Source organism: Castor canadensis, chromosome 4 (genome assembly GCF_047511655.1).
Source record: "Castor canadensis chromosome 4, mCasCan1.hap1v2, whole genome shotgun sequence".
Classification (NCBI taxonomy): Eukaryota; Metazoa; Chordata; class Mammalia; order Rodentia; family Castoridae; genus Castor; species Castor canadensis.
The window spans coordinates 14,821,587-14,841,074 of record NC_133389.1 but is presented as its reverse complement, the minus strand read 5'-3'; the positions used below and the strand labels follow the sequence as shown (position 1 = coordinate 14,841,074).

Genomic DNA, 19,488 nt, shown 5'->3' with positions numbered 1-19,488 from the left:
AGATTCCAACACACTCTGAGAAGGGTTAGACCAGGAACTGAAAAATAATCTCAACCAAACCTCATTTGTGGAGGAAGAGAAGGGCTTCTTATCGTCTCATATAATACTACCCAAATATGGAAATAAAAAGGTGACCGACCACATGGCGCAATAAATGGTTAGCAGTCTAGACCTGTGCTGTCCAGTAGAAACAATTTAAATTTTCTAGTGACTACATTTAATATTTTTATTTAAACCAACATATCTAGAATAGCATTTTAACATGTAATGAATATATAAATTACTGTTGAAATAGTTTTGCATTCATTTTTACATACTAAGTCTTTGAAACCCTGTGTATATTTTACACTCAGTTGGGACTGGCCATTCATATGCCCACCAACCGCAGGGATCAGTGGTTATCCTGCTGGACAGTGCTGGAGGAGATTAAGACATAGTGGCAGGATTTTACGCTTAGATGGTACATGCCAGCTTTTTCCAGTGCCTAGCACTGTCCCTTGTGGCCGATATAGGTGGATGAATAAATACTTGCATATAAACTGTGACCACAGAAACTTTTGGGGATGAGAGGAAGAATGAAAGACTTTGAAAATGCGTCAGTCTGTGTTGGCCTTCTCCTGTTCCCCAGCACGTAAGTCTTTGCCTGTGGCTGCCAAAGGAAAAGCTGCTACTCCCTGATGCAATTCCAGGCGTGGCGTCTGCTGCTGGGGTGAGCTATTCCTTCCCCAGCGTCTGTAACCTGCTCTGTTGTAAGCTCACCCTGCCTAAAGTGACTGTATTTAAAAGCCCAGGGACACTGCTGAAAACAGTTTAGCGTGTATCCCTGGACCCTGAATTACTGAGAAATCATTTGCATTCTGTTAAGCAGATTTGCATAAAATTGGAGCCAAGAGAGTTTGGCTGGGTTTCCACACTGCCATGGCTACTACTATTTATCGCCATTTACCAGGGTGGTCCAGCAAGACAGACCCCCAATTAGAATCAGCATAAAAATGGCATCTCATCCCCATCCTAACATGGAAATCAATGTCCTCTGGGTAAAGAAGTGGAGGAAAGTTGAGATGTAATCTGGCTGCCGCATCCTTTGTTATGACAAGAGTTTATTTTACAAGACTCTGACCTATGGCATGAAAACACAGCGTCAGTTGAGGTTGTAATGATCCATGACGGTGTACACACCTGAACCAGGGGAGCTCAGATTCCGGCCTCTGGGCCATGTGGGAAACTCAGCTCGCCACCTTTCATTCCAGAAAGCCCTGGGCTTCCATCCCCAGGGCAATGTTTGCCCTAAATGATCTCTCCTTTTCCCCAGGTATGTTAAGGGCAAATTCAAGGTAAGGTACAACTAACTACCTCCACGTGCACACGTCCATCTCTTTTCCTTTGGACCCAGGGACACGTGAGTCAAATTACAGTGACACTCAACCTACAGATGGCAAGTGAACAAAGGTACTCACACAAGCCAGGTGAGGAAAGGAAAACAATCAGATACTATTTTATATTTTGTTAGAAAGAACTAGCTGCCTAGTTCTTTCTAGGGCTATTTCCCAAAGAAATTCCATTTTCATTACAAACTGATTTCTTACGCCAGGGAAAAGGCTGTGGTGCTGTTATTACTGCCATTATTGTTTCTGCTAAGGTCATCGCTGATGCTATGTCTACTTGAGATAAATGGTTTCCTAAACAGGCTTTTCTGCATCCTGCCACTGGTTATGTTTTCCCCGAGTCATCACTTCTGGGCCCTTGATAGAAGTAACTTCCTGGAAACTGCAAAAGCTGAGAGGCCACAAAGTGTTGTCATTAAGAGCACCAACCACTCTGAAACTGCCTGGGTTCAAGCCCAGCTGAGCCATCCATGTGACAGTAGTAAGAAAGAAATGTTCCAACAGAGGGAAATACTTGGAACCCTCCCCAGGAACATCAGGTTTACCACTGTCATGGAACAGCTGGGGCATCCCTCCAACACTTGCTTGCACTACCTGAGACGTCTACACAGTCGATGTTATATGAGCACCTGCTCCATGCCTGCCTTGTGCTAATCACTGCCTATTCCACTTGATCAATCATGTCCTTGTCCCTCAACTTCTGTGCAAGACCTTTTTGAAAAACATCTAGAAACACCTTCCAGGCTGTGTGGTCCTGGCTTCTCCTTCTTCCTGAGCCTGGTGCAGCTGCTCAGTACCTGAACTTGGATGTTTACCCACCTGGCTTCTCTGCTGCCCTCCACCCACCACACACTGTAAACAGCAGTATTTTCTCAACAAAACTCCTGGCATGGCACTCACTACCTTGCTGGAAGCCATCACTATCTTTCTATGGCATAATACTCAAATCTAAAATCTTAAATATGGCACGCCACCTTGCTGGCTCAGCCTCAACCCTGGCTTCATCTCCTTCCATTCCACTTTTACCCAATATTCTGGTCACTCTGGCCTTTTTGCCATTCCTAAGCTTATACTAAGCACTCTATATGCATGTGGTACCCCTTCCCACTTTCACAGGGAAAGCTCCTTTTTAAAAAAACAACACAAAACAAGCTCTTACTTATCCTCAAAAACCCAGGCCATAAATCATCCCTTCAGTGAGGCCATCCCTCACTTTCCCAGGAAAGCTCACTAGACTCCACCTGTTGTGTGGGTTTCCCTAAGAGAGAGGAGGTCCTCCGCAAGGCAAGAGATCACATTCAGAAACCTACGAGGCACAGAGAATGTTGATTGAACAAACGACTACACCTTGGTGCCCAGTAGTGTGTTCCATGACGCTGAAGGGTCAGGTACTGCAGAACAGTCTCACCTGAGCCACTATAAGCCATGCAGCAGGCCAGGCCAGCTCTTCTAAATGCGTGTACAATTTAATCTATGCACAGACAGAATGATTTTGTTAGCACAGTAAAGCAAAAACTCCCCTAAAAATAACAATATCTGTATCCACCTGAGTCAAGTTCCTGCTTGAAAAAGCGAGGTAGGAGGAAAAAAAGAACACAATGAATGCCATTTAAGGTTTCTTAGCCTCTTTGATTTTTTTTTTTTTAACATTTCTATCACTTCTCTGTCACTACCTGCTGGGATGAATCATTTCATATAAGTTAATTTTTCAGATGACTAAGACCTAAGCTATTTTTTTTAATCAACCATTTGGAATATTTTCTGCAATGCATTACTCACTCTTCCTGAACTCGCCAATTCTCCCTTGGCAAACACCCCTGCCTTGGTGGCACCAAGGACAACGTCAAGGTCTGCTGAGACCTTCTGTGCTCCACACAGAAGAGGTGCAGACGTCTGTGCTGTTTGGCTCCTGAGCTGCCTTCAGTAGCACGTTTGTCTTCTTCATTGCTGTCAGACTCTAAAACAACTTCTCTAATAATTTTCAGGCCTCTGTTGCTGCATTTGCTGTTTCTATTGGCTGAGAAAAAAAGGCTAATCAATCTCATGAGAAGAAAATGTAATGCAAATACTTCAGATAGAATAGAATACTATAGCATAGAATACCATTCAGCCTCAAAGAGGACCAAAATTCTAACACATGCTACACCACAGATGACCTTTTAAAGCAAAATAAACTAAACAAAGGAAAAATACTTTGCGATTCCACTTATATGAGGTAGCTAGGTCTTCATAGTCACAGGAAGTAGAATAGTGGTTATCCGGGGATAGGGAAGAAGGAATGGGGAGTTACTGTTTTACAGGGATAAATGGGGAGTTTTGTTCGGGGATAATGAAAAAGTTCTAGAGATGTGGTAACAATTGTACAACACTGTAACATGTTTAATGCCTCTCAACCGTGTATATAAAAATGGGTCAAATGGGCTGGGTGCCAGTGGCTCACACCTATAGTCCAAGCAACTTAGGATGGTAGTTCAAGGCCAGCCTCGGTGACTAGTTTGTGAGAACCACCCCCATCTCCAAAATAATCAGGGCAAAATGGACGGAGGTGTGAATTAAGTGGTAGAGACCCTGCTTTGCAAGGACACAGCCCTGAGTTCAAACCTCAGTCCCACCAAAAGAAAAAAATGATTTGAATGGTAAATGTTATGCATATTCGAACACACACACACACACACACACACACACACACACACACATACACATACACATACACCCCACCTCTGTCTCTCTCAAATTTAAGCAAGCCAGTTAGTAATGATGGTCCAGCTGTCATGAGTTCTGGGTGTGAACTTTAACATGCAAACTTTCTAACAAGGTTGAAATTGCTTCCTAGTTCCTAGCTGTGCTTAGGATCACCATCATTAAACAGAGATCTTTGAAGGTGTTAATGTGCTTTGCAGTCAGAAAGGTCTTTTACTCACAAATAAGAATAATCCCCAAGAGAACGAAGGTGTAAAATGGTAGGGTTTTCTCCTTTTCTCACTGCAAACCAGGGAGCCTGGCCACAGAGTCCAAGCCTACTCTTCCCTTTTCCGGAGAGCACCATTGTAACTAAGAGGTCATATAAAACTTGTCAACAGAACAAAGATACTGATTTTCTGAATTCACTAGGATTTTAAAGATTTGCAAAAACAGGTAAGGCAACCCTTAAATATTATGCTGCTGGGTTTTTTCTTATATATTAAACATTATAGATTTCATTGGGCCACCATTTTTAAAGCAGTCTGGTCCATAAAAAAGAGAGGAAATAGTTGGTGGCTTGTTCAGTTCAACTAATGCAAAGCCCAGGGTTTGGGGGTTTAGGGAGTTTCAAGTTGAACTCTGTCTGGCCTAATGAAAGGTTACTATTGTCCCTGTGTCTGAATAATAATTTCCCTTCCTTTTTTGCTTGATTATGTAATATCATGCAGTTCTACTCTAAAAGCCGTAATGTTTTCTGGGAAGAAAACATTTCTTATTTACCTATGCTTTATGAAGCAAACCTCTTAAAACATTAGGCATTTTCCCCCTCTGACTTTCAGTTTTGCATTCTGCATATGAACTTGAATTTATTCAAACATTTAATTTCTATATGCTTAATAAGAAAGCTATGCATATAATCAGTTAATGAGAAAGAAGGGGAAAAAAGGATAGATAAGAAAGCAGGAAGAGTTTCCTATCTTGTCAGAATCTAGCGTTTAAGTTTCTTTTAAGAAGAGTTTCCTGGCTGGACCTCCTTTGGTCTTGCAAGTCAACACTCTGCATCCTGTCCCAGGGCTATTATGGAAACACTGTGCTGTTCCAGGCCAAAGTATCCAAATTAAAACAAGGGGGATGGAAGTAACCCTCCCTGGATACACCATGGTCACTGAAGGTGGGTTTGTTTATGAGTAAAATAAAATTTACAGCTAAATCTAAAAACAGATACATCGTCATCTTGTAAACTTCAGTAACATGTCATTCCACCTCTGGACTCTGGAAAAAAACACTAAGGTCATGCCTAAAATAAGAACAGTAGAAGGATGAAGATCACACAAGAGGTTAAACCACAACCTTCTCCTTTTTTTTTCATTACAGACATCAGGCAGGTTACAATCCAACAGTGAGATCAGCCCCTGGACCCAGCCCTCTGTGGGTCTGTTATTCTCATACATGCTGACCTGGAGGTGCTTCAGAATCAGGTGTCTGGTCTTGAATCAAGCAGTGACAGCTACTTATTTTTCAACACCTACTTATACAGACGCTTGGAGCCAAAGGGGAGACAGACAGAAGAGCTTCATTTTTCTGAACTATGACAGAACTTTTTAAAATCCATGTTGTTAAAGATTTCACCCCTTGTTACTAAAACAAAGATGACCAATTGACGTCTTAAAAAATTTCAAAATCACATGCATCAACTTGTCATTTTAAGTGTTTTAAATGTTTAAATTTTTCTTTGAGTTCCAGAGGACAATAATTGTCATCTGGATTGCCTAAATGAAAGAATCCTGGGTTTGCCTCTTACTGGGAGAAGTTACTTGAGTTTGCAGAACCTGTTTCCTCATCTATAATCCCACTTCCTACCCTTGGGGGGAGGTTACTGAGGTTAAATAATCTCCTATCCATAAAAGTGTTAAACTTCTGGTCTGACACTTATAGGGGTTCAATAAATGCTAGTTTCCTTCCTTCCTGACTTTTGGTGACATGGCCAATGACCAATGCAGTGATAATGGAAATGGGAAAGATTAGAAGGTTTTGTTACTAGTAAGGGAAAAAGTGCTTCAAACATTTTAGCCCAAAATAGTAGTCTCTAGTTCTGTGTTGTGCATGGGAACTCATCTTAAACTGATGTAGAGCTATATTCTACTAATATGTTCATTTTCAGGTAGAATGCTATTTTTGGCTGTTAATAAGGGAAAGTCACCTGCTCCTCTATGCACAATGCAGCACTGCTGGAACATTTAGTCCATATTGCCCCATCAGCATCCCTGCATCCATTGCCGTCTTCTGTACCATGTAGCCCTGCTATTATTTTATTAATTATTTACTTCTTTACTACTCTGACTTCCCAACAACACGGGGTTGAAGAGATATATGAAAGACAGTTCTTGACCTTCATGCTTTCTGTTCCACCTCTCCCCCTCCCCTGCCCCCAAATAATACTTGGCACATAGTAGGCTCTTCATAAATATCTGTGGGACAAATGAAGTGGGACTAACGTGCCCTTTAGCCTGTGGCGAAACCCTAATCATTAAGGCCCCATTTTATAAATTCAACAAACCCTTGCCAAATTTGTACTGTTCACCTAAAGAGATGAACTCAATTTTAAAAGTAAATAAAAATACCATTCCTGGTTAGAGAGTGACAATCAAGAACCATCTATGTTCATTCACCCAATTTCTCCTATTGAAAGGGGCTGTTTTTCAGAATTGTCTCATGGACCCTAACAGAAACCTCCCCATCAGTCACAGGACTCTCCCTGTAGTGAGCCAAGGCCACCTGGCTCATAAGTCCCCTCGGGGTCTATAGAGCTCATGTGTGGGCATCAAGGGGCTTGCAGTTAGAAGTTCCTCCCCTGCAAGCACTAAAAGCACTTTAAAAGCAGAAGCAAAGGAGGGGAAACAGCCAGGAAGAAAAGACTGGATTTTAGTTTTCCTGAAAAGTTTCAAGGTAGAAAGCAATAGAGAATACTATTTTTCCAAATTAAATATATTTGATTAACTTCCTATTGGGCAACCTAGTGTCATGTGAAAAGTCAGAGAAGCAGGACAGTGGAGATACCTGCTGGATTTGGCAGGAATGCCAGCTCCTGGGCTGGTAGCTCTTACATAGCTTTGTTACAAAGTCTTCTCTTCCCTTGAGAAGAAACAGATAACAAGTGTGGGAGTCCAGGCAGGGAGAAGTTGGAATATAATACCTGCCTTACTTAGGGGTATTGTGAAGACCAAATAGATCAACAGATAGGGAATTCTTTTGGAAACTTTAAAATCTTACATTCCAAGATTCTTCTTCTTTGTTTTTTTCAACCTAGAGAAAAATTCTATGGAAACTGCCCTTTGTAATTGAATTATTTCTTCAAATACACTGATATTAACTGATTGTTAATGAAGATTTATTACAACATGAATTCTAACAAAATAAAGTCTTCAACCTCGCAATGCTAATTTAAGAGAAGGAAAAACAAGGGGGAAAATACTCATCTGTAACCAGAACAATGACTATGCTGTTTGGAAAATGGTTACAGAAAAAGTCTGCTCTAGTTGAAAAGGAAAATGAATGATGTTTTGAAACATTCAGTGTATCGCCATTTTTTCCTAAAAGTCTTTGCATCCCAGCCCCACTCACGGTTCAAAGCTAGCAATTTCTGCAGTGCGTTCTACCATTGCTCTAGGCTGGGCACGTGGTCTGTGAAAGAGGCTACTGTCTGGTCACTGGTTTCTTTGCAGTCTCATCCACATCTGAGTGGAATCACAGTGGCCTATCTGAAGTGGACCCTTCCAGGTGGCTCATCACCGTCATCATCCCTCTGACCCACCCTCTTGCACTCCGCTCCAGCCAAGCTGCACTCTTCAGTCCCTGCGACCTTTGTTCTGGAAGTTGTCTGCTGGCCACACTTTGGTCCTCCCCATTCCCCACTAGGCTAATTCCTCCTCATCCTTCAGGCTTCAGTCCTTTTCATGGGAAGACCTCCTTGGTCTAACAAACACCCCTACTGTGCTATATTTCTTCTCTCCTTGCATGGTGCTCTACTGAACTCACTGTTTCACAATCCCCACTCCTGATGGACTGTAAGTCATACCTACCTCGCTCTTACTTCCCACTTCTCCAGGGCCTGGCCTACAGCATGTGCAAAAAGAAAAAAAAAAGTGTTGTATAAATAAATAATTGATCTCTTGTTCTGTGTGCTTTAATCATGTCACCAAGTACAAACAAATTATTCACTCAAAAACGTGGAGCTGCAAAGCAAGCCCTTAACTATAAAAAGGAAGACAACACTTTTCAATATCTAGCCATGCTGAACAGGTAGATGTTTTAAGGGTGAGTCAATTGTCCCCACTCATATTAAACTTCCCCCAAATTCTCCATATTTTCAAACCACTAATTTAATCACTGGTCATGCCTTTGAAATATTTCTTACAAAAGGTATTTTTCAAATTCCAATGACATATACTTTCACCAGTTAATTTTTAATTGAGCCAAATATTAAATGCTCACATTAACCAGACAAAGCATGTTTAGCTGCTGATTTGCAGTGACAGCTTGTGTTATTCTCACACACAGGCCAAGCATGAAATAGAAAACTAATAACCCCTTAACTGTATTCTCAAAGTATCATTTATGGGAAAGAAAACTACATTCAAAGAAAACTTGTGCAATGGCTGTCATCTTTTCCCCCTGCGCCACAAGCTGTTACAAAGCAGGGGGGCTCATTTTCTCACGGATATGGACAAGCTCAAGAATTCCACTGTCACTGGATGTATTCATTAAGAAGGAATCTGGCAGCCGCACAGGGGACAGATAGTTTGGAGACCAGGCCGATTATCTGGATGTCCTTTATAATTTGAAGTTTCTGAATTCACTCAAAGATAAGCCACTTGAAGAGGGGCTGGCAATGGGAACCTAATGTGCAGATGGCCTCAGAAGAAGAGAGGGAGGGAGGGGGATGGGAGACAGAAGAGAATTTGCTTGTGGTTTCATTCATGGGGACAAATGTGCAAGCTGACACATCCGTCTTTTTTAAAAGCCCCTGGAGAAGTATGTTCAAGCTTCATTACAAGTAAACAAACCATACAATCTTTCTCAAACAGATGACAAGTGATGAGCAACAAGGTTTTGACTTTGCTTCATGCCAAGGACTAAGGATTCTCAAATACAAATTCTACCAGTTCTCAAAACCACAGATAGGCTGGGTGACTTGAATTTAGCCAAAGCTGCCAGGACAACAGTTCCATCTGTGGCAGCCCTGGTGTCTTATCGGTCAGTGAGTGTCTTTAGAAATGAAACCTTAGTTTCTCTCACCTCTGGTAATGCTGAACTATCCTGACTTCCAGCTTCAATTGGCTGTTTGTTTTTAATGGAAGAATGAAAGGATTATTTATCTTTGTGACTTCTACGCTGTTCTTTCTATATTTGATCAGAGTTAACATCCACCTTGCTCTCACTGTGAGAACCTTGCACAAGCCTTGCATTCTTTAATGATAAGGTGATGAATAATCTCAGACTTCAAGGCCTTCACAGTCTGGGTTAGATATGAAACTTGAGGAATGAGAGCAAGGAGGCACATTTGTGTAGTTTGTAGTGTGTGTGTGTATGTGTGTCTGTGTACAACTTTGTATAAACAGATACAATGTGACAACCAGTAGACTGGAGTCTAATGTTAGCATTTAAAGACTTACAGTTGTTGAATGTTTACTATGAAGCAAAATCTAGAAGTTTTATCTTAAGTTATAAATGATATACTTTTTCAATTCAATGAAAATGTGAAAACAAAATAATAACTTATATTAATGAGCCAGCAGGATGTGACATTTGGGGCACACGCTCTATAATAAGAGAAACATGAGGACATTAGCTGGTTAGGATGAGTTAGATACCTAACATACTTCTCACATAATCATTTATTGAAAAATAAACAGTCATTGTATGTACCTGCTATGCTAGGTGCCACCTTGAATTTAACAGCAGAAATACTTCATAAGGGAGTCCCAGTGAGGGAGGATATCTTGACTTTTGTAAGACCTAGAGCCACAAATGGAGGATGCCAATAGGATATTAGAACAACACTACGTTGACTCAAGTTGAACTACTATTTTAGTTGACAACTGGTAGTGGGAAGCCAAGCTTAGAACAGCAAAGCTGCAGGTTAATTGCCTTAACCCAGTCCACGGAGGACTAGTGAGGACTTCTAGAGACATGTGGTAAATGAAAGGCAGTAATAAAAGATGGCAGAATCAACAATAGTAGTGTGGACCACGTTTGGAAACAAAAGAAGGGAAAACAATATGGTTTAGGAGAACACAGATATTCCAGCTTCAGTTTTTCCCTTGAGCTCCAGCTCCTTCCGTCCAGCTGCTTACTGAACTTGGATATGCTCACAAAAGCTCATGTTGAAATTGTCCAAAATTAAATTCATCACACTGATACCACCTTTCTCTCTGAAAGATAGCGACATTTTTAAAACCAGTTGCTGTACACCTGGAATCCTATGATTCTTTCCCTCCCTCCCTCCTCTTTCCGATGCTTTGTATCTTCTTCTGAATCACCCACATCTACCCTGCCTTTTTCATTCCCCTCTTCACTAATGTGGTTTAAACTTCTACCTTGTGTCTGCCATCCACCCTTGATCATCAAGTCCAGACATTCTGCCTTGCCTTAGAACCCTTTCAACAACCTCTCACTTTCTACTAAGTTAAATACCAAGCTCTCAACTTAGGACCAAATGATTATGACCTCAAACTAAGTATTATGAAGTGTTTGTGATGCCATGGTCAAGTCAAACTCTACAGCTCCCCAAATACACGTCACACATTCTGCCTGCTTTGACTGCTCTGGTTCATGCTACCTGAAATGCCGTCTCCACAATGCCTACCTGTTCCCCAAAGTTTGCCTCAATGTCATCTCCCACATGAAGCTCCTCTAGATTGTCTTCTGGCTGGATTGGGTCTCTTTGTCCACATTAGCAAAGATTACACCAATGTTCATGCCCAGCTTAGACCGCTACTGGACTGGTAAATTCTTTGAAGGCAAATATTGTCTTACACATTGTTTTTTACTTAACTAAAACAACTAGCATAGAGCTTCGCACACAGTAGGCCCCTAATAAATGATTTTTCAATGAAAAAAGTTAGCGTGTATGCTTCTGTAAATAACAGCTCCTTCTAACCATTTCCCATCTGTAGCTGCCCTGGTTACTAGGAACTCTGGGTTAAGTTTTGTGGACAATTGCTCATTTTCTTTGACTAAGTTTCCTCAGATCATTTTCTCATTATACTATCACTTTAATATTTAGTGAGTGGATCTGCTTCACTGTATTTATAATTTTGTCATAAAATACACTAAAACCTCTTCTGCAGGTTTTCAGTGTTTTTTTAAAAAAGATGCTGACAAGGCTCCATAACGGAAATGGAGAGAGATAGGCCTGAAATTTTAAACACAGAGGTGCCAAAGCTGCCATCTTTCATGGACTTGCTTTCTTTTCCAAACAGATAAATCAATATCTAAAGCTGATGATACAATTTTTAATTAATTTTACTCCTATCCTAACTGTAGCAAGCATAGATAGACAGGCATTGAACTTATCTGTCCCATATCTCTTAGATTATTCTAACACAGTTGAGAGGAACAGTTGGCTGCAACTCAGTTGCAGAGTTAATAACATAGATATAACATTTGTTGTGTCAAAAAGCAAAAGAAATCTTAGTTGTCTGCTAAGGAGGGCTGGAAAAAATCAAGAAAAGATAACCTGCAACATTGATCCCTTGTTTGGAGCTCCAAGCATTAAAATTTGTAAACTCTCCATTATTCTTTTGCAGTTTAACTGTCTTTTCAGCAGTTAAAAATAGAGAAATATAGTAACTGGAACTGTCAAAAGAAAAGATGTATTGGTCTCAATGGAAGAAATCTCCCTTGAAAAATTAAAGCTTCACTTGACACAGTGGGTTCTCGGGTTGTTTTCAGGAGAAATAATAAAGAACAGAGTGGAGTCAGTCATAAGCTTCTGACTCATTATGCTGAAGCCCCAGAGAGCTGATTATTAACTAAAAAGGGAATATGGTCCTATCCCTGAAATTGTGAAGGCAAAACAAGCAGTAGTATAAAAACACAAGTTTCCCAGTGAAGAGGTCCCCATCAAGGCTGTACTCCAATGTAATGTGTAAGAGAAGGTGCATTTTACAGTTAAACTCTTTGTGGAATGTGCTCGATCACCCCAGAATCACCCAATGAGCCAGACCAAAGTGGCCAACCCAGCATGTCAAAGAGATTCCCTTTTTAAAGTTTAAGAAGGTGTTTGGGGAAGTAGGTCCTTACTACACGTTATTTTAGTTTAGTTAGTCAAAATGTACATAAAGCCCAAATGATGCCTCCTATCATTTTACACCACAGGGATCACAGCAAGTAAGAACTTTACCAGCAGACACTATCTTTTCTCTGCTCACAGTTGGACTTCATGAGAGAAAGCAGTGTCCAGTGACAGAATTTTTACCTGCCTAGCTGCAAGATGAGAGGGACATACTACGCTTTGGTTAGGCCTCCATTCCTGCTCTCTTCTGCTAGAATCTAGACACATGGTTTTTTCTCAGCTGAATCCTACCCTTCACCTGTTGAACAGTACTAAGGAGATACACCTGGCGGGGGGAAAGGGATGTCAGCCTTTGATTGAATAACCAGCAGGTAGGGGATGGCTATAGAGAATGGCTTCGGATAAACAGAAGTAGTCATTAAATCCTCCTCACTGAAGGACAAGTGAGTTAACAGTAGAAACACTGCTGGTGCTATAGAATGGGCACATGTCAGAACAAATACCTACAGGAAAGCTTGGAGAAGAAAAAAGAGCTTTCAAATTTTAAAATATTTACCATCTAAATTTAAAGAAAGGACCACAGAGCTGTAAGTGAGGAGAGCGTCTGCTCATTAGAATGTGGTGTTACAGTGGACTAGGAATTTTGACAAATTGTAAGTCACATTTCAAAAGAGAAACATTTGGTAACAGAACAGCACTAGAACCTAAACCAAAGCAAAATAGAAGCTTTTTCTTCCCTCCCAAAGGAAGAGGCCCTGTTCTGGTTCAAAAACCTACTTATATGTTGCTGCATACAAGAATGAGCTATTTAAGAAATAGCCTGTTCTAATCATTCTAATGATTAGAACAGTGGTCTTTTACTTAAAAAGCACTGATGAAATTCTTTACAAACTGTAGACTGGTATCTATTAAGTCTTCCTAATGTGCATAAACAGTGCTTAGTGGGTTATATTTAAAAAGGGAACTCCCCCCTCCGCCTTTCAGTTCTGTTAAGCCTATGCCTGCGTTACACAGTATTTTTTAAATTATCTGCATGTCACCCCTTATTTAAATCAGGCCTAATGCACACACGAACAGCCATACAGTTAGAAAGAACTTTTTTAGACAAAGATTGACGTGCATGCAAAATAACATACACTTCATTGTTTTCTTTCTCCTTCTGAATTTTGGAGTCCAGGATCATACTTGTAAGGCTGTCTGGTAACTATGAGTTTGTGAAAAATCCTAAAATCCCAGCCTGTGAGCTCAGCCAGGCCAGAAGCAAGCTGGCCTGCCCATGCCCCCGCCCTAATCCGGAGCCTGACACGTGTAAGACTTGCCATCTTGTCTGCCAGATAAATTTCAGTTCTTGAATGATTTTCATCATGAGTTCTATTTAGACATCAAGTGCTCACATTGTTTGAATCAAACCAAGAGGAATGAAAGAGAAACTTCATAAGGACGTGAATTCATTGAGTGGTCTCTATATGTAGCTGGGTGCCAAGGTGGCCAGGTTGGGAGTTACTGTCACGTACCTGAGTAAGGTGGGATCACATTACTTTAAAAAGGTTAACAGAACGTCTGAACCTCAAATATAATATATCTCTGGGGGAAAAGAAAACTTGTTACTTGTAACTACAAAGACAGTGTTCTTTTCTAGCACAAATGCAAATACTGCTTTGCTAATTGACTGCTAAGGCAAGATGAGTGACCTTCAAAGCAGGTGGGGAGGCATGCTGTGTGGGAGACACACCTATTCGCACACGAAGCACCCACACACTTTTTCATGAGTGGGTTTGTCATTCCTCCAAAAAGCAGAATAAGACTAAGAGAAGGCATAAGAAAAAAATGGTAAGAATTTGGCTTGCTATCAACAAACAAACAAAAAACCTGTGGCTTTCTGTTACCTGGTATGGTATGTGTGGCCTAATGACATTTAAGCAGCCTGACATGTACCTGTTTCATCAAGGATTTCTAACAAGAGCAATCTGTTCTCACTAGAAAGCACAACTAATCATAACAGGATGCACAAAAGAATGCTTTCAATGCAACAAAAGCCCTAAAGCAGAAAAGAGAACTGAGTGAACTAAAAAATTTTATAAAGATCCAGAAATACAATCACTCAATAGCACATGACTGAAAACTCTAAGCAATAATGCATTTTTCTACAAAATAAATTATTGAAAGAGGTCATGTGATTCTTAGCAGGCAGAAAAATGCACTTTCCCAAGGAAAGTTCATCATTAAATGGATTATTTAAGACTGGCTCATCCAAATGCTATTTTTAATTCTGTCATTTTGCTGCCAAAATTGGCCATAAACAGCTGATACTCCACCACTACAAAAATGAAGCTCTTTCACACTGGCATGAGAATGGTACTGCTTTTCAGTTAATCATATGTTTTGCTGGATGTGAGCTGTATTCAGAAAATAGAAACTGCTTGCTGACTACCCAATAAAAAGGAAGCTGACCTCCACTTGGTGTAGAGAAGTAAGTTCCTATCTTCCCAAAACCACCAACACTGAAAGACCAAAAAAAAAAAAAAAATTGAACAACTATCTCATCAACAGAATGAAGCTGATCTCTGACATTCCATGGCTTCAAGCATCTTACTCCTCTAACAGTCTTATCTCACTCCCTTCTGCCAGAGGAATCTGAATGTCATCAGGCTTCTCAGTTTGGAGGGTGCTAACAAGTTTCATTCGCCATCAACTTGCTCATCTCTCAAGAGTCCTTTATCTCAAAGCAATCACAAAGTCATTAAACTCTTTTACAGAACTTAAACTGGGTTTTGAGGGGGATAAAATAGTAACTAATACAGTCACTAAAAGAGCAAATCTCTTGACTTAAATTGAAGTAGGAAAACTATCTTACTTTAATGGGACCAGTGATATCAATACCAACTGTATAACTACCATGAAAAACATTCATGACAAGACTGGATTCCTCTCTCTCCTTTATTGCATTCTACTTTATCCTAGGGTCAGAGCACTCTAGTGGGCATCTGGGAAAGCCAGTATTCCAGGTAATACTCTGGAACCTGGAGGTCACTGGAAAGAGGCCCTGCAGAATCCACTTCAGAATTATCCTACAATCGTCCTAAAAGACGCCTCCCCACCTCTGCCAGTCAAGTATAGTAGCCACAAACTTATAGATTTAATGTGTACACAAACCAGATTCTGACTCAGTAGCACTGGGGTTGAGGCCTGAGATTCTGCACCTCCGAGAAGCTCCCAGCCATGCTTGGGCTGCTAGTCTAGAGCAGCACTTTGGCCCCAAAGTCTTAGGCATTTTCTAGAACAGTTGCTCTCTCACTGTTCCCTCTTTCCTGCCTTTCTCTGGATGCTACACAATGCCTCATTCAGACTTAGGAACAAAGCCACACCCATTCTACACCCAATTACTTCTTTAATCTTTATTTAGGGCTTCAGGAACCTTCTTTCATTCCACAGACTGCTTTCTCCATGAAACACAGAACGCAAACAGTTTCCCTTGGTCTCAGAAAGTTTCTTCTGACTTTTGCAGAAGAAAAGAAACAGTGACTTTAGTTTTAAACCCTCAAGTATAGTAGTGTTCCACAGATGAGCTGATCCATCAGCTCTGGAAATAACACACACCATTTTCTCATATTGCAAGAAAATATGCTAGCTCTCTTCTGAAGGTTTCTCATGGTTGTCAAACCTACAGTGCAAGATGCAGCATACTATTGGAGATGCAACCCTGACTTGTATAAATCTAGAGGAAAATCTGTCTGTATGCCAGCTGCCTAAGATAAAAACTTAGATTAGAGACACACATTTGAAATGATAGGCAAATTATTTATAAATTGCAAGTATGACCACTTTAGAATATAAACTGTCCACATATGAATGCATTTCCTGATACATACTTTTTTTTTTGCTAAATTCCTTTGTTGTCCTATGTAGTCATCCATCTATGTGTTGTTCTGAAAACTATTACACATTTTACCATCAGTCACTTGTGGTTCTGTATGATTTATTTTTACTGTTAGAGGCTTTGTCAAAAATTTTTTTATCATGTTCTACAGTATGTCATTGTGGTTTGGCATCATTAAAATATAGCCTGTACATTTATGAACCCCAGATACCTGTTGACCACAAAGTTAGGTTCTCCAACGAAAACCCGATTGTGAACAGAGAAAAAGCGATGCTTCATTTAAAAAGAAACTTCAGCTGTATGAGATGTTAACATACTCAACTCAACTCAAAGCCAAGGTTATATCTAAATTTCTATCGTAAACATATGGCCCTGTTTCCCACCTTTTTATTAACTTGATAGATGGCAGTTTGCTGCCTTGGATTTCTTTCAACTAGAAAGAAAAACTTTAAATATTTTTGCATAAAAATATGAAATAGTAAAGCTATTAAATTCATTTTACTTTGGCTTTAAAATTATCCTTCTGGAGTCTGGAAGCCTCTTTGGATGCAGTGGCTAAAAAACAAACCACCTACTTAACAAAACTTTTAACAAAAACATTTTTCATCCTTTAGCAAATTCTTCTAGAATTACTAAAGGTCTGATAATGTGAGATTTCAATAAGCAAACAATTGACAAAGAGTGTTGGAATTTTAGAGATTTAAATTGGGATATTTTAGCTAATTTTACTTTTAAACATTGAACAGTGGCATCAATATTTTGTCAGCTTTGGTCAAATAATATCAGATGTTCACAGCAATCATCTACTTTTCTTGGCCTTTTCTCTTTTGGGTCCCTGAATATCAGTACATCTTGTAAACTGTAGTAAAAGCATGTAACATGGTTCTTGATATTTAATCCACGTGCAGTCAATTCTACATTTTCTGCTCCTGTTCAGTCCTGTAAGATAATATTAGTCATTCTTCTGTCACTATAAGGGACAGGACCGAATTGCATCTTTTTCCAAAGACAACTCTTCTGATTAAAACAAGTTTTTTTTTTTAAACTTCTGACAAGAATCATTACTTTTTCATAAATTAATCATTTTAGATACAAGATGTAGATCTTAATGACAAACTCCAAGTCTTAGGAGCTGCCCCCACCCCCATGCCCTTGTGCAGAAAAGTAGAACTGTGTGGTAAAATGATGGAAGTTCTATCTAGCACAGTGCCAGAAACCAATCACTTCACCAATGGGCTTCAAAGCTACAGCTATCAGTCATTTCAACTGAAGAGAAGCCACAGTTAGGAATGACTTCTCCTTACATAGATACTCTAGATGCAAGGTTTTTCTTTTTCTATTTTTTTAGCAGAGAAAATCACAAAATTACAGATTCTAAGTGGGGAAAAGTAAAAGATGCTCAAATGCCACTAGTTATAGAACACAAAGTATGTAGCCATTGCAAAGCTGTTCACTGATGAGATGGAGTAAGGCAGCCCTAGCCTAGTATTCTGTAAACCGCACAGACCATCAAGCCCACTGGGAATATGGCACACTGTAGATTAGATTCCGGGAACTTCAATGACAACTTAACCTCTTTACAAACATTGCTAAGTTTTCCAGGGACAGGAGTTATATTGCTTTTCTTCTTTGGGAAAATTTTTACCAAGTGAGTCAAAAAAGGCATCCCTTGGTCCTCGAGTGGAGTCTGATCCTCTAATTGGGAAATTTTCAGAAGAATCCACTAGGGGAGCTTAAGGTGCACAGACAAGATTCAACCCTGGAGATCTGGTTCATAAGTTCTCCCTGAAATCTCCATTTCAACAAGCTACTCAGATCAAGTAAGCTGAGAAACACTGAAGGGATACCATTTATCACAAAATTCTACTGGATTGAAAATGCTTGATCTTTGAACTTCCACAGCTTGGCAAGCAAATTCAACACTTTTAGCAGGAAGGAATTACCACATCAGAGTTGGCGGGGATGCGCTCGATCCAGAGGAAGTGGGAGGGAAGCAGAAAAGCTACAAACTTGATTTTATTTCACTGGCTCAACAGGACCGAATTGCATCCTCTTGAGCCCAAGGGTCCACACACACAAACACACACCCCAACCACGGCATCAAACACGCGAGACCGTAAGCCCAGGTTCATTCAACTAGGCATACACCTACCCAGCCTCCGTTATCCTGGATCCAGGTGTGCAGGTGCCGGTTCAGGTACTCAATCATCCACAAGGCGATGTTGTCCACCAGAGGCGACATCTCCCGGTTGACGCTCTCCACACACATGACCCCACCGAACTCAAAGAAGGCCACAATCCTCCCCCAGTTCACCCCATCCCTGAAGAGCTCCTCCACCACCGTGGCAAAGCGTCCCCTCGCGGTGAAGGGCGTCAGGTGCAGCTGGCTGGACATCTCGGCGAAGTCGCGGCGGTAGCGCCGGGAGAAGTCATCGCCAGCCTGGCGGAGGGTCAGGTGGACCACAGGTGGTACTGGGCTGAGCGCAGGCCCGGCGCGGGCGGCGGGGGCGACCGGGGGCGGCAGCGACGTGGTCCTGGCGGCCCGGTCCCGGGGCGCAGCGGGCAGGGGGTTGCTCCCGGGCTGGAAGGAGAAGATGCCCGGCGCTGGGGTGGCCTCCGGGGGCGCGGCGCCCACGTCTCCGGCATCCCACTCGTAGCCCCTCTGTGACAGCTTATAGTGGATGTATTTCATCACTATCTCCCGGTTATCATACCCTGTTCTCCCAGCTTGCGCCATCCTTCCCCCGAGGAAAAGCAGCTGGGTACCAACAGCACCTCTCGTCCCCGCTTCCCACCCCACGGCCCCGAAAGAAAAAAAAGAATAATTATAATCCAGCTATTTTATTGGATGTGCTTTGCATTCTTGGATGAGGGGGTGTCTTCAGTCACGCGGAACACTTGATTCTGGTGTTTCCCCCTTGGCATAAAATGCAGGAAATTTTTATTCAAATTCCTTTCGGATCTTTATTTCATGAGGCACATTATTAAGTACTGTTAATATCAGTCTACTTCCTCCGTGTTGCTGAAAGGTGACAAGAAAGAGAGAAAAAAGATCTAGTAAGTTAAAATCAGGTGCATTTTCCTTAATACACTGAGTGAAAGAAGGGTATACACACTACGAGTTACACGTTTTTAAAAAAGAATATCAAACTGCCTGGAACTTAAATTTACTCGGATGCACTTAAAAGTCAAAATTTTCAAATGTGTCCGCTGAAAGTTACATTAAACCGATTTCCTGTGCAAAGAAC

General features: G+C 41.0%; 1 protein-coding gene across 2 annotated transcripts in view; it reads right to left on the bottom strand.

The window, feature by feature from the left end:
* Bcl2 (BCL2 apoptosis regulator) overlaps window positions 1-19,488 on the bottom strand; it is a 173,559-nt gene that overhangs the window by 153,241 nt on the left and 830 nt on the right. Inside the window, exon 2 of one of the 2 annotated variants that reach the window (XM_020175301.2) lies at window positions 18,393-19,262. In XM_020175301.2, the coding sequence (XP_020030890.1) occupies window positions 18,393-18,977 (585 nt within the window). In that variant the 5' untranslated portion in view covers window positions 18,978-19,262. Of the gene's footprint in view, window positions 1-18,392; window positions 19,487-19,488 lie in introns of those variants that run through there. The other variant, XM_074069674.1, reaches the window with a different exon arrangement.